Source organism: Ceratotherium simum, chromosome 28, assembly GCF_057802395.1.
Source record: "Ceratotherium simum simum isolate JZ-2026a chromosome 28, ASM5780239v1, whole genome shotgun sequence".
NCBI classification, from domain to species: domain Eukaryota; kingdom Metazoa; phylum Chordata; class Mammalia; order Perissodactyla; family Rhinocerotidae; genus Ceratotherium; species Ceratotherium simum.
In genome coordinates, this window is record NC_141927.1 from 26,963,377 (window position 1) to 26,979,758 (window position 16,382).

The window sequence follows — 16,382 nt, forward strand, 5'->3', positions numbered from 1 at the left end:
TCATCAAATGATTGGAGTTTTTTTCAATTAGACATAAAATTTTCTTTTATAAATTAATTCGAATAGCCATTTATACATTATTCTAATTTTTATTCCTTCAGAAGACATTTATGAAGCTCCAGCTATGTCCTAGATATTGTTTTTTCTTGGTGGGGGGTGGGGTAGAGGGAAGAGTTGCATTTAAGATTAAGTCATAGTCATTGCTCTTAAATAGCTTACAATTTACAAATAGTATCTAGCACAGAGCCTAATATTATAAGCACTTAGTAAATATTAGTTGCATCCCTTCCTTATGAGACTTCTTAGGAGGCAAACAACTTTGTTCTAATTTTGACAGGTATATACGAGGGGAAGGAGTGGGAAGCAGAGAGAATAGCACAGTGCAGAAATGGGAATGCAGAATGTACAGTGGAGTTGCACTCAGGACCACCTCTTCCAGAACAGAGAGGAGGAGAGAACAAGAAATACTCATTTAAATGCTTTTAGTGAGTGGTGATTTTTGCTCAGTAGTATTGCACTCCCTGAGTGTGTGCACCACAGTGAGTGAGAGATGGGACAAGTGAATCTGCTGTTTTCTATATTATGCTCAGTTCCACCATGCGTATTTATAGAGAGAACTTCTTCTTACACATGGTGTGTTTTTAATGTTTAAAGATACTGTATGTACTTTATCTGCTGTTCAGTTGATCAGTGCAGACACCTAAAACTGGCTGATGTTGGATTTACTGAGAAACTTTACATCTGTCTACTGTTGCATTGCTAAGGTGTTTTCAAGGATGATCTTGACTTTAGAAACTGACACTTTCATGATATGGGGCTCCAGTGTAATATAATTAAGCTGGAGCAAACAGGCCTATCAGATTGTGATGAAAAAATATAGTAGAAAGGAAGGTAGTATAAAAGTAAACTATGGATGGTCTTAAATGACATCCTGAGGGACTCAAGTTTACTTAAATGCCTTTAAGAGTCACTATGTTTGAGCTGAGGAATAACTTGGTAAGATCTGTATTTTAGAGTAGTATTCTCAAACCACGTTCCCATGATTTAACAAGTGGGGATTTCCATCACTATAATTGAATGGTTTCTTACCCAATTTTCAGAAAAATGTTAATAATTAGAATGTTCTCAATTTTTGGTTTTTCTCTTGTGGTGAAGAAGTAACAAAGAAATATTCATAGAAAAATTCAAGAAGTTTATAGTTTGGCAGCTTGTATTTTCCATCAGTACATGCTAATGGCTGTGCTTTTCTGTTTTCTGTATATAAAGAGTCATTTTTCTGATAGCAAATGTGTTATAATTAAATATGTAGGTATTTTGTGGTGAATTCCGTGAAACACCATTAAGAGTTTAGATGAACTCTTGCCTGAACAAGTGTGACAGCCTTACTCATAATGATGAAAGACTGGAGACAGGGAGATCAATTGTCTTAAATACTTCCTTTTCTTAATCTTGTATTTGCTGGGTGTGCACAAATGTTTTAAATAACCAACCAGCATATATTTGAGAATTTACTATGTATCATTAATAGGAACTTTCTAGAGGACACAGAAAACCTATAAGATGCAGTCCATAGTCTCAATAACCTTAGTTTTACTTGGTAAACAAAAACTATCCCAATGTTATAATTTATAAGATAGTGCTAAATTGACGTAGGTGTTCAGAAAGGAAGTAATTATTGAGACTTCAGATAATCAAGAAAGACTTCTTAGAAGAGGTGAGACTTTCATGGATCTCATAATCCAGAAGGGCTTCTCTGAAAGAAGCAACATGTACAATGAACATGGACTTTGATCTGAATGGAGTAGAGGATAGTTACTGGGCATCCTGGAAAACAGGTTAGGACCAGTTAGGTTTGATCAAATTATGAACATGATCCCCAAGTTTAACATTGTCTTTGTCTTAAAGCTAGCTAAATTATTCTTCTTCCTCTCTAACTCTTCAAAGTTTTCAAAATGAAACATTTGAATCTTCAAGTCATTTTTTTGGTTATATGTGTTTGTAATTCAATTAGGACATTTTATTATAATTATTTACTAAAATTAGAAAAGAAATCTAATTAACTACTTTGACTATCTTTGCTTACATATTCTGTTGTCTTTATATTCTGAGAACGAATTTGATAAAACTCATTCATCTGAAAGTATTTAATGTGCATCTTTGATGTAGCAGGCAGTGGATATCAGACAAGAGCCCCAGCCCTCAGAGACCTTACATTCTAGTTGTCAAGGGAGGGGCAGAGAGTGGAGGATGGACAGGAAGACAGTCGTTCAGGAAAGGGATAGGCATGTTGTAATTTCAATAAAGTAGTCAGAGAAAGGTAACTAACTAGATGATATTTCTTCAGAACCAGTAAGCAAAAGTTTAATAATGAATACTCTGTAGCATTTTTCAAAAAAATTGACAATTGATTTTTCTTATAAGAATTTATTTGCTAGAGTATAAAAGGGAACAAAAATGGATGCTCAATTCCATGTGCCCACCTAATGATTTTTCAGATGAATGCACTGGACACTCTTGGTCAGACTGCTTTGCATAGAGCTGCCCTAGCGGGTCACCTGCAGACCTGCCGCCTCCTGCTTAGTTACGGCTCTGATCCCTCCATCATCTCCTTACAAGGTTTTACCGCAGCGCAGATGGGAAATGAAGCAGTGCAGCAGATTCTGAGTGGTGAGTTGAAATAGATAAACATTGTATTCTATTGTTTCTCCTCCATGTCCACTGATGAACACAGACAAACTTTACACCACTTGTTTTAGGTACCTCTTTGGAATGTTTTTTGCCTGAATATTTTCCTGCCTTTCCTTGCTTGCAGTTTAGCCTGTAGCCCTGCTCATCAACCTTTTTTGGTGGGATGAGGTAGGTATCATGAGAAGGAGGCAAATACTCTCTTTAATTTTTTCAGTTTTAAATTGAAAACTTTACTCATGGGTGTTATGATCAAAGGTTACTTAAACTCTATTAAGCAGTGTGGAATTGACAGTAGCTCTAAAATCTATCAAATAGAGAAAATTACAAATATTCATATGGTAATGATCTTTAATTATTGTTACAAGTGTGATATTCTGACCTTCTTTTTGTAATTCTTGACTTCATTGCACTGTTATGAAATTATCTTGTCTTTTCCTGGTTTAAATATAATTATAAAATCTTGCTGAGTGTTACAGTGCCCACCTAGTACGGTGTTAGATACTTTAACTATTTAGTTTATTGAGGGAGATCAAACATAAAACTGATATGAAAATAGGCAGTGGTTTCTGAAGGCCCAAACTTAGGGGAAATAACAGTCCACCTACTTAAAAATGGTGAAATAGATACAAAAGAAATTTAATATAATTGACTCTTCTTTCTCTTTCCTTTAATTCTGTCTGTGAATTATATCCATAAACCGGAATGACATAGACTGGAAGAATAAAATGAAGAAGGCTACAGACTAGGAATCAGAAGTCCTAGTCTTTTTTCCTACCTGTAGTCCAGTAGTTCTTTACTCCATCAGGCACAGGCCTGCCCCCACTCCTTTTTTTTTTTTTTTTTCTTTTGGTGAGGAAGATTGGCCCTGAGCTAACACCTGTTGCCAATCTTCCTCTGAGCTAACATCTGTGCCTGTCTTCCTCTAGTTTGTATGTGGGTCGCTGCCACAGCATGGCTTGATGAGGGGTGTAGGTCTGCACCCAGGGTCTGAACCCACAAACCCAGACCACCAAAGCAGAGTGTGCCGAACTTAACCACTACGCCACAGGGCTGGCCCCTGGGCCCCCTTTTTATAATGAATATTTTATAACATCCACTTTACTATCCAGAAATGAAATTCATAGATAATATGACCTAACTATACAGATACCTTCCAAAACAATCTGTATTAAATTCCCTAACTGTAACATAAAGGGAAAATGACAGTAAGTTACAATAAAGTAATTTTTAATTATTATGGTAGTTAGGGCATGACTACACTAGAAGACAAAAATTGACCCCACCAGTTTCTGAAGGGCCCCTGAAAAGTACAGCCCAGTAGAGAATCACGACTATACGCTGAAATAGGGTACCTTACCAGACTTATGAAGGTCACGATAGGCGTTGTTGGAGCTGAATCAGAGCTAGCCAGCCTCATACAAGTAACTGTGCCACATTGCGAAAGCTGTTGATGAGGATTTGTTTTCCCCATGCTAGTTCATTCTTAGATAGTGATCATTCTACTTCAATCTTAGATGGTGATCTTTAGACAGATCTGTCTAGGGCATCTTCACTTCAAAACAAATGAGATCTATCTAAAGGAATGAAATTTCCTATTATAGGATTAGAAGCTTGAACTATGAAAAACATGACTTCATTTAACTTCCTGTTTCTACAGCGCAATAGGACATTTGCTTAAAGAAGATAATCACTGACTAGGAAATATGTCTGCCTCTTAGTAAATTCTAGTAAGTTCTGAAAGGTGTGATTTTTGTTAAAAAACATTCTAAATTTTCGTCTTATACTTTTTACTAAGAACCATTTAGTACCGAATTTTAAGTTAGTGTCTATAAGTTGTAACCATAAATCAGGCAAACATATAGCTATTACATCAAAATTTCTAATAATACTTTGCGTAATTTTTAGAGATAATTGACAAAACGAAGAGGAAAGGGTTGAATAAATTAAGCAGATTAAATCCATTAATGCTTTTAAAATTGCCTTCTAAATGAATACAGTTAGAATATATGACTTCTGGTAAAAGATAAAATTATTGCATCACAAATGGAATATTTTTCTTCAGTTATTTTAATAATTCTTAAAAATTGATTTGTAAGATAAAGCATGGTGTAGGTAATTAAATGCTTAATTTAGTACACGCCAGAACTTTTTAGTTTGACTCTTCATCTTTATTGATCTGGATAGATAATACAAATAATAGAATTACATGGTAAAGTCTTGCCCTTAGAAAGGTTTTTAAAAATGGGAATTGTTGGGCCGGCCCTGTGGCTTAGCGGTTAAGTGTGCGCGGTCCACTACTGGTGGCCCGGGTTCAGATCCCGGGCGCGCACCGACGCACCGCTTCTCCGGCCAAGCTGAGGCCGCGTCCCACGTACAGCAACTAGAAGGATGTGCAGCTATGACATACAACTATCTACTGGGGCTTTGGGGGAAAAATAAATAAATAAAATTATAAAAAAAAAAATGGGAGTTGTTTCTTGTTTGGAAGAGGATATAATTTTTTGAACTAAAATTTTCACGAGAAACTTGTGTGTCTATAATCTGTGGACCATGTACTAGCTGATCTTTTCAATTATACCTGCATTTACTAATCCAATTCCAGGTTATCTCTGTAATGACTCCTGAATGAATGCATCAAGCATATAGGCTGTATAGTAAGTTGTTGGGGGTTCTGTCCTGGGTAAAATTTTAAATTTTATTTTATTTTATTTTATTTATTTATTTTTGTGTGAGGAAGATCAGCCCTGAGCTAACATCTGCCAATCCTCCTCTTTTTGCTGAGGAAGACTGGCCCTGGGCTAGCATACATGCCCATCTTCCTCCACTTTATATGGGACGCCGCCACAGCATGGCTTGCCAAGCAGTGCGTTGGTGCGCACCTGGGATCGGAACCGGCAAACCCCGGGCCGCCGCAGCGGAGTGCACGCACTTAACCGCTTGCGCCACCAGGCCGGCCCCCATGTCCTGGGTAACGTTTTAAAGATTCATTTAAACGTACCTGTTAATACCGCATTTGTGGTCCACTTTTAGAAACCTGTACTTTCAGCTCCCAAGTCTGTAGTTGCCAACAGTTTACATTAATAAAATTTTAATTATGAACTGCTGGCAATATTTATGTCAAAATTAATATCAGAGTAAAGAAAATAAGATAAGCAGCTTTTTGTAAACTAGCGTTTTAAAACATCGTTTCAAAAGATTTGACTTTTTTCTCTAGACTTGTTTTCTCTATACCTGCTCTGTCTAATATGATAGCACTAGCTACATGTGGCTAAATTTAAATTAATTAAAATTACATAAAATTTTAAAATCTGTTCATTAGTTGTACTAGCCACATTTCAAGTACTCAATAGCACAGATGGCTAGTGATTACTGTATTAGACAGCATAGATAAAGAATATTTCCAGCATCACAGACAGTTCTTTTGAACAGCATTTTTAGGCTAGATCTTGACCTGACTTCTGATTGTATATTCTGGTATAGTTACTGCATTACTTTACCTAATCATTTACAGAGGTAAAGATTTGGGGACTTATGATAGCTAAATTAAACATTGAAATCCCCACTTACATTTGTACATTGAAATAAGCCACTAAGACCTATTGCCAGTCCTGCAGTCTATTACTAACTAAACAGCCAGTCTACAGGAGAGTTTTTTAAAAATAGCAAACTGCCTTCCAGCCTTTGAAACTTTGGGTTTTTTGTGTTTTTTTTTTTTAATGCTGGTAAGCCAGAATAGAGTTGGAGAAAAAATTAGAAGTCCCTCTCCAGCCTTTGACCTTGGTGAAATGTTTAATTTCATACTCCGCAAAAGCTGGTGTGCTTATGAAGGATTTTACCAATATAGTACTTTGCATATCAGCTACTCTTCTTTTGCCTATGTTCCCTTTTTAACTTCATTTTTATATCACTTTTTTAAATTGTGCATCTCTTTTTATAAAGTTCCCGGGCTGTATATATATCCTTTCAGCTAATACTTTGTTCCCATTGTTTCTAAAAATGAATCTGTTCTAAGCCTGTTCAGAATTTATAATGGATGCAGAGCTCTATGATGTGTATAGTAATTAATCAATATCTTTAAATAACTTCTTTACTTTCTGCTCTTTGACTAGGACTAAGAATTTCTCATAGTTCTCAGAGGCATTCTTATATTTGCATAAAAATTTTTGCTTAGTTGTAAAATTATACCCTTTGCAAGTCAGTCTGCACCAAGACAGGCGTGCCAATTCAAACAGTTCTTAAAATTAAAAAATTCAACCATATTAATTGTATCCCTCAAATGCTAGAATCTGAAAATATCTAAAGTTCGAACTCTGTATACATAAACAATTGTCATTTTATTTTGTTGAAATAACTAAAAATATTACCTTTAGATATTCAAAGGAGGCTCCAGTGAGTTTCACGAACTGCCAAAACCACTGTCATAGAGACAGAATATACACCGACTCTCTGACCTGTAAATGCAGTAATGTCCCGCGCAGTTAGTATGGAGGCGAATGAGACATGAAAGAACAGAATGAGGGCAGCCGAAGAAAGAGCTATGGTTTGACATAAACATTGACCCCACATAAAATAGCGTGGAAGTCAATTCAGCAGACACTTCCTGCACGTTCTTTATGCGAAAAAATGAGCAAGACCTGATTCCTTTTCTCAACAATTCCACAAACTAACAAATGTAATAAACTTTTTATTTTTATTTATTTTTTTGTTGAGGAAGATTGTCACTGAGCTAATATCCGTGCCCATCTTCCTCTGTTTGTATGTGGGACACTGCCACAGCATCGCTTGATGAGTGGTGTGTAGGTCCGAGCCTGGGATCTGAACCTGCAAACCCTGGGCCGCTGAAGCAGAGCACACAGTCTTAACTGCTACGTCACCAGGCTGGCCCTAAATTCCCTTTTTAAAAAAGGATAATTGTTGATATTTCAGAAATGTACTTCATTATATGAAGTACTCATTTTTCCCTCCCTTTAATCTTAGCATTTTATCTGCTAAGTATTATTATTATGACTAAATAAATACAGTTTATCTTCCATTGAAGAGTTTTCATAACTTCTGCCACTCTCCTGAACAAAGCATTTGAGACTAGAAAGGGCCAAGATATTTCTTTTGAAATCTACAACTTGTTTATAGCGTCACTTGATCTTCCCATTTGGACAGTGGACTCAAGAAAGTTGTCTCTAATCATAAGATAATGCAACCTTAAATCTAAAAGAGAATTTAAGGGAAACCACCACTCACTTTATAGGTGCAAAAACTAAGCTAGTAAGTGATTTGTCCATCGTCACTGTTAATAGAGCCCAGTGTAAATCCAGGTCTCCTGGACTTCAGTCCTTTTGTGTCGTATGAGCTTGTGTACACATGTGCATTTTAAAAGCCACACTTAATGTCCATGAACATACTTGGAGTGATACCTTATACATTGTTTTCTTTAAAAACCTTTTTGTATGGGCCAATGTGTAATGAATTTTTGGTTTGTTTATATTGGATTAATCAAAATACCTCATTTGCTAGCCTCATACTTCTAGAAGTAACAGCCTGATTTAATTATATTCTGTTTAGCATTTGTATCACACCTCCAAATTATATAGACATTTTAAATTGCATTTCCCTGAAGCCATTCAATAAATGTAAATTAAACAAATTTCTGTATTTAATAGGCCTTTTTTTTTAATTGATGTTTTAATAGTTTATAACATTGTGAAATTTTGGGTTGTACATTTTTGTTTGTCCATCACCATATATATGTCTCCCTTCACCCCTTGTGCCCACCCCTCACCCCCATTGCCCCTGGTAACCACAATATAGTTTTTTCTGTCCGTGTGTTGGTTTACATTCCACATATGAGTGAGATCATACAGTGTTTGTCTTTCTCTTTCTGGCTTATTTCACTTAATAATACCCTCCATGCCCATCCATGTCGTTGCAAATGGGATGAGTTTGTCTTTTTTATGGCTGAATAGTATTCCATTGTATATATATATACCACATCTTCTTGATCCAGTCATCAGTCGAGGGACACTTACTCGTGCTTCCACTTCTTGGCTATAGTGAATAATGCTGCAATGAACAGGGGGGTGCATAAGCCTCTTTGGATTGTTGATTTCAGGTTCATTGGATAGATTCCCAGTAGTGGGATAGCTGGATCATAGGGTATTTCTATTTTTAATTCTTTGAGGAATCTCCATACCATTTTCCATAGAGGCTGCACTAGTTTGCATTCCCACCAGTTGTGTATGAGGGTTCCTGTTTCTCCACACAACTTCTCCAACATTTGTTGTTTTTTGTCTTGGTGATTATAGCCATTCTAATGGGCGTGAGGTGATATCTTAGTGTTGTTTTGATTTGCATTTCCCTGATGATTAGTGATGTTGAGCATCTTTTCATGTGCCTATTGGCCATCTGTATATCTTCTTTGGAGAAGTGTCTGTTCATTTCCTCTGCCCATTTTTTGATTGGGTTGTTTGTTTTTTTTGTTGTTCAGTTGTGTGAGTTCTTTATATATTGTGGAGATTAACCCCGTGTCAGATATATGTTTTGCAAATATTTTCTTCCAGCTGGTGGGTTGTCTCTTCATCTTGATTCTGGTTTCATTTGTCTTGTAGAAGCTCTTTAATCTGATAAAGTCCCACTTGCTTATTTTTCTTTAGTTTCCCTAGTCTGGGTAGGCATGTCATCCGAAAAGATTCCTTTATGACCAATGTCAAATAGTGTGTTGCCTATATTTTCTTCTATGAGTTTTATAGTTTCAGGTCTCACCTTCAGGTCTTTGATCCATTTTGAGTTAATTTTTGTGAATGGTGGTAGCAGCTGGTCCACTTTAATTCTTTTGCATGTGGCTGTCCAGTTTTCCCAACACCATTTATTGAAGAGACTTTCCTTTCTCCGTTGTATGTTCTTAGCTCCTTTGTCGAAAATTAGCTGTCCGTATATGTGTGGTTTTATTTCTGGGCTTTCAGTTCTATTCCATTGATCTGTGTGTCTGTTTTTGTACCAGTACCATGCTGTTTTGATTACTATTGCTTTGTAGTATGTTTTGAAGTCAGGTATTGTGATGCCTCCAGCTTTGTTCTCTTTTCTTAGGATTGCTTTAGCTATTCGGGGTCTTTTGTTGCCCCATATGAATTTTAGTATTTTTTATCTATTTCCGTGAAGAATGTCATTGGGATTCTGATTGGGATTGCATTGAATCTGTAGATTGCTTTAGGTAATATAGATATTTTAACTATGTTTATTCTTCCAATCCATGTGCATGGGATGTCTTTCCATTTCTTTATGTCATCATGGATTTCTTTCAATAATGTCTTGTAGTTTTCATTGTATAGGTCTTTCACCTCCTTGGTAAGATTTATTCCTAGATATTTTATTCTTTTTGATGCAATTGTAAATGGTATTATCTTTTTGAGCTCTCTTTCTCTTAGTTCATTATTAGCATACAGAAATGCAACTGATTTTTGTAGATTGATTTTGTACCCTGCGACTTTGCTGTAGTTGTTGATTATTTCTAATAGTTTTCCAATGGATTCTTGAGGGTTTTCTATATATAAAATCACGTCATCTGCAAATAGTGAGAGTTTCACTCTTAGTTGCCTATTTGGATTCCTTTTATTCCTTTTTCTTGCCTAATTGCTCTGGCCAAAACCTCCAGTACTATGTTGAATAAGAGTGGCGAGAGTGGTCAGCTCTGCCTCGTTCCTTAATAGGCCTTTTTTGTACACTGATTATATTTTCTAAGATCACTGATTTCAGGAGTAGTACTTCTGTTTCCTATTGAGGAAACTGAGACCAAAAAGAAAGGCTAAATGTTAAGTACTGCAAGTTGAGTGACTTCTCTAGGTTTATATAACAAAATCTATGGCAGAGCTTTGCAACAGTTTGTCAGGCCAATGTATCATAAAGATGTTCGTGAGCTCATGGTTCTGTTTCTTCATTTCCCTTTTTGCCAAGTTTTCACCAGACAATCTGAAGGATAGAATAGTAGGGATGGAGAAGGATTTGTCTGTCTTAGGACTTATTTAAATTTGGTTTAGGATGAGACGGACATAGATTGAAGGAAGAAACTACTTATTTCTCATCTGAAAAAGATTGGGGAAAAAAACCTATATTAGATCTCAGAAATGTCTGACACCTTAATCTGTCTCTTTCCATTCACCAAATAATTTTCCCTCCCTAACTACTCTGTGATTCGTTAAAAACTAACCGTAATCTTTCCTTTCTTTTATGCAGAAAGTACACCTATACGCACTTCCGATGTTGACTATCGACTCTTAGAGGCATCCAAAGCTGGAGACTTGGAAACTGTGAAGGTAAGTCAGTGCTTTTAATGTCTTGGGTAGCACTGTTGAGCCTTTGCTAACCAATTCGTTTTATGGTGTAAGTGAAACTACTCAAATCCAAACAATAAAAGGGATGAGCAGAGTAGATCCACAAACAAGAGCGATCTTTAACCACAAAGGATTTCCTAGCACATGCCTTATATCCATTAAACAACTTTTTAGTCGCTTGTCTTCTGGTCACATGAAAGCTCTTCTATTTCCACTTATATTAATTAAAGTGTTATTTTTGGCAACATTCATAAATTTTTAAGCTAGTTCAAGCCCAGGTAATAGTACAATAAAGTTTGAAACAGTATTTCTTGAACTTTCCCAAGAGATTCTCACATTTGCTCTAGGAAAGCATTCTTATGATTCTGCAACCATTTGGAATTATTTATATGCAGAAGATGGATTTTCTTTTCTATGTAACACAGCTTGCCAAGAAAATTTTATCAACCTTTATTTGTGGTAAAAAAAAAAAACAATGGTTATAGATTTAATTTTTTTCAAATATAAAATTATATTCTAATATTGAATATGCTTTCTAAAAACACACACATTTCCCATCTGTAATCATTCATGTAGGGATGAAGATAGCAAAAAGGGATATGATTTTTGTTTTTGTTGAGGGGTTGGTCTTGTGGTTTTGTTTTTATTTCTTCTTTTTAAGAAGGCTAATTGCAAAATTGGTATTGAAAGTCTCACCACGTTATTTTTTACAAACTAAACTGTATCACTTCTTATTAAGCGAACTTCTTTTTGTGATTTTTAGTACTCTTGATGATGTATACTGGTTAAAAATGACAGTGAACACTTTCTAAGCTCTGTTGCCTAGAAATTTTATTTTTGTTTCAGTATGTGGCTACTTCCAACCTCTCTTCCATCTTACGATAACATCTAAGTTATTTAAAGACAAATAGTAAATTTCAGTTGTAATAGCCACTGGGGAGAAATTTTAAAGTGCTCTTAGATCTAAAATTATATATTTTTTTCTTAAAAATACTTTTATCATTTGAAATGTATCCTAATAAAAGAAAATCTTTAAATAAAAGAAAATCTTTAAATATAAAAGTGATTAGGACTCCTTTTCTATATCACAGCATGATAATCTCAGCACTAGAATTAGTGCATGTGCCTATCATAATTAATAGTTTATTTTTTTAATGGATAGTTTTTAATTCCATTTGTTTTGTATGTAATAGGCAGATATACTATAGCTTTCAGATTTCCTAAACAATCCATTCACAAAAAAGGCCAAATATATTTTTATGAATTTAATGGAAGTGGCAGAAAAAAAAGCACAAAATAAGTGAGAATTAAGCCTGATAAATTTCTTTCCCTAGAGACTTCAGTAAGTCTTAGAAATTAAGTATTAGAAGAAAAGCCTGTTTGCTGAGTAAAGCATTTGAAATTATGAAAAGCAAGTGGGAAGGACATAAACTTGCTTTGGCACTCAAAAAGAAAGTGAAGTAGAATAGAGAATAAAGAACTTTCAAATATTCAAAAGCAAATATTTAATAAACAAAATGGGCTTTTATTTTTTAACCTGGCAAAATGAGTTGTTTCATTCCCTATCTCATCACTATTTTGCCCAAAAGAAAAAAAAGTTAATTTAGAACGTAAGAACCAGAAGAAACAGCAGCAGCAGCAGGAAGCAGCTTCAATCATGTAAGACACCCCAGAAGGTGTTTCCTACCAATTTGTGCAGCCATTTTTTTTAGTTTATTAATGCATTCATTTTTACTTAATTTTGTTTTTTGATTCTATAATTTATGTTTTACTGTGGCCACAGACTCACTTGTCATGAAAACATAAGATATTTGACCTGGCCAGATGACAATGACTCTTCAGAGTTTTAAGAGCCTAGTGCTTTTCCACATAGAGTTGATGAGATTGTAGACTCTCCCTCACTGTCCAGCCTTCCTTCTGTCATGTAAAAATTGTACCACCTGAAAAGTCCTGTTTTTACCCAAGCAGTGTGAAAGCCCCTACTCAGTTTATCGGTAGAGACTGGTATGTTCTAGGTTCTTAGTTTTTATGTAATAATAGCTCATTGCAGTGGCAGGAGCGGGAGCAAGATTGTCAAATGCCTAGCAAGCCCTTGCCTTCGTTCCTTGTAGCCTAGAAAATGTCACTGTTTTCTCTGCTTTTTTGACTTTTATTCTTTTTATTACCTTTCTCCTCATCACTTCCCTGAATTTGGGTAATTAAGAAAGTAAGAAAAAAGATCAAGAGATTAAAAATTGGAAAACGGGCATGTGAGTCTTTATTCTACCCCTTGCCAACTGCATGAAAAAGGATAAGTCACTTAACCTCTCTGAGCCTTGGTTTTTTTATCTGTAAAGTGAAGATAATGATGAACTTCGCAGATAATTATTCTGTCACTGAAAGAACATAAAATTCTTTGAAATTGTAAATTGTTTAAATATTGTTACTGTGATTCATCTATCACCCTGATGATGCAGTACAGCCTGTCTGTCCTTACTTTGCTCACTACTGCTTTGTAAGTAAATAGAATGGAGCTTGTGCTGAAATGATAGCATTCAAAAGGAGAAAAGAAGACAGAGAAGAGATTTGGAGGGCATAGCTGAAGGAGGTGGAAATAAAGGCCAAAATCTAGAATGTGATTAGAATCGGTTTGATTTGTAGAGTTAGACAAACATCCCCCGAAGATCAAGTAAAGCGTTGTTGACTGCATAGCTTTGCTGTGGTGGATCAAAGGGCCAAGTGGGTGGCCCAGACAGAATTAATATAATTTTTCCAGAGCCCTTTTGCTTGCCAGAGGAGGAGACAAGAACTCTGGGTAATTCTACGGTCACCCCCGGTTGGTCTTATTTGAGCATAGAATGGCTAAGCCGACATGGTGTGATGAGTAGTCTCAGGGGGAAAAGCCTTATAAAGATGAAAAAGGAAAGCATCATTTGCCTTGGAAATGCTTGCTTTATTATGGATTTTTCTTTTTGATTAGGATTTTGGCCAGGAAACATTGAAAAAGATTAAATTGCTCTGTAAACAGTAAGAATATTTGTAGACACTATAAAGCCAAGCATAGTGCTGATTTTTAAACATTACTTGTATTATCTAATCTTTAGAAATAAATGTTCATTAGAAAATTACAGTTTATCCAAGATACCTGCTGTATTTTGGAGCAAAATCTATGAATAAATATTAATGTTCTTTTTATGTTTGTCTTTGTGTATGTGCCATAAAGCAACTTTGCAGCCCTCAAAATGTGAATTGCAGAGATCTAGAGGGCCGTCATTCTACACCCTTACACTTCGCGGCAGGCTATAATCGTGTGTCTGTTGTGGAGTACCTTCTACACCATGGTGCCGATGTCCATGCCAAAGACAAAGGGTATGTGCTAGAATTTAGCTGTTTGGGATTCATTCACCTGTGACTTAAAAAACTTTTTAAAATATGTTTGAAGTCTTAGAATTTTTTTTCTATTAAAAAAGTAATACATGATTTTTAGAGTTTAAAGTGTAAATTAAAACATTATAGTAATGTACAGTATAGAAAGTGAAAATTTCCTATCACCCCACCTCCTAGAGATTACAACATTAAATTTTATTGTAATCCTCCAGATTTTTAAAATGAATATACGTAGGATGGTGCTATTCCATACAGTCTACTTTGCAATTTGCTTTTTTCACCCAGGAGTATATCTTGAATGTCTTTCTATATCAGTACTTGATAGTCCATCTCATTTTAATGCTTGTATAAGTATTTTATTGCATTGTATGAATGTGTCTATATAGTTTGTAATTTATTGTTCATCCCTTTTTTTTACTATTAAAAATGTATAATCTCATCCAAAAAGAAGCCATCCATCCCAAAGTGATCAGTATTAATAGAAACATAATTTTATTTTTACTAATTCAGATATTCTGTATTTTTATATTAGTTTACTAAATTAATTTATCTAGACAGAGTTTAAGGCATCATGGAAGCTATTTAGAAATGCAAGAAGGAAGTTTTAACTGAAATGAGCTTCCATATTCTGAGTTAATTTCATGTCATCTCAAAATGTAAATAAGCAAGCACCTTTCTGTGCAATTATATACCAGAGTACTGTAGAATTAAACTGTACAACTTAGACTTCAATTAACCATTATGGATTTATTTATCTTGTAAAAGAGACACATCAGACATGAATTTTCAATAATAATATCACTAGTACTTTCAAAATATTGTAGTGCTTTGGGGGCCGACCCGGTGTTGTAGTGGTTAAGTCCGCGCACTCTGCTTCTGTGGCCCGTGGTTCACGAGTTCGGATCCCGGGCACAGACCTGCACACCACTCGTCAAGCCATGCAGTGTCCCACATACGATATGGAGGAAGATTGGCACAGATGTTAGCTCAGGGACAATCTTCCTCAAGCAAAAGAGGAGGTTTGGCCACAGGTGTTAGCTCAAGGCCAATCTTCCTTACCAAAAAAAAAAAAGTATTGTAGAGCTTTGGAGAGTAACCAACATTGGTTTCTATTGCCCATTTTAGCACTTAGTATTTTTGGTCTCAAAACATTAAAAAAAACAAAAAGGCACTGATTTCTCTAAATAAAAAGACACTTAATACCTTGTTTTTGCCATGTCTTAAGTATAACTTAAACTTATCCTTTTGATGAACCCTTTTTTATGAGGACATTTTTGTCCTTTTTGAATGCCAGCTGCCTTCTCATCAGAACTTAGAGTCATCTCGAATAGTTTGCTCATAAATTGGGGCAGCTAGATTTTCTCATCTGACTAGAGTTGATGGTTGACAGCATTATTTTTCTTACTGAATACTGAAGTTTCTGTATCACTTGGATTTTGAGTTTTCGTTGCTTGGCACCTAAATATTTAAACCTATAAACATAAACCACTACTGAATTATTAGGAATTAAAAAACAAAAACCAAAACAAAAGATAGAACTTGCCTAAATGAATAAGTTAAATTGCACTGTATATAAGTAAGCATACAATTTTCATTAGGAAAAACCAAATGAAAGAAAATCTGAGAGATGATAAAACCAGATTATTGATTAGTTATTTCTGAAATCACTTTGTACTGTTGCTCTTTTCTTTTGTTTGTTTGTTTTGAGGAAGATTGGCCCTGCGCTAACATCTATTGACAATCTCCCTCTTTTATTTTTTGCTCCCCAGAGCCCCAGCACATAGTTGTGTATCATAGTTGTAGAGTTGTAGCTCTTCTATGTGGGGCACCACCTCAGCATGGCTTGATGAGTGGTGCGTAGGTCCGTGCCCAGGGTCCGAACTGGCAAAGCCCGGGCCTCCGAAGCAGAACGGGCAAACTTAACCACTACCTGCCAGCCCCTGTACTGTTGCTCTTTATATTGCCAGGATGAAACCTGATTTAAAGATATTGTGATGGAAGCTTTTT

General features: G+C 35.5%; 1 protein-coding gene across 2 annotated transcripts in view; it reads left to right on the forward strand.

Annotated features, from left to right (window-relative positions):
• TNKS (tankyrase) overlaps positions 1-16,382 on the forward strand; it is a 215,563-nt gene that overhangs the window by 158,280 nt on the left and 40,901 nt on the right. For both annotated transcript variants that reach the window (XM_087418475.1, XM_004428812.3), the window contains 3 exons: positions 2,496-2,667; positions 10,912-10,991; positions 14,212-14,357. In XM_087418475.1, the coding sequence (XP_087274601.1) occupies positions 2,496-2,667; positions 10,912-10,991; positions 14,212-14,357 (398 nt within the window). The remainder of the gene's footprint in view (positions 1-2,495; positions 2,668-10,911; positions 10,992-14,211; positions 14,358-16,382) is intronic.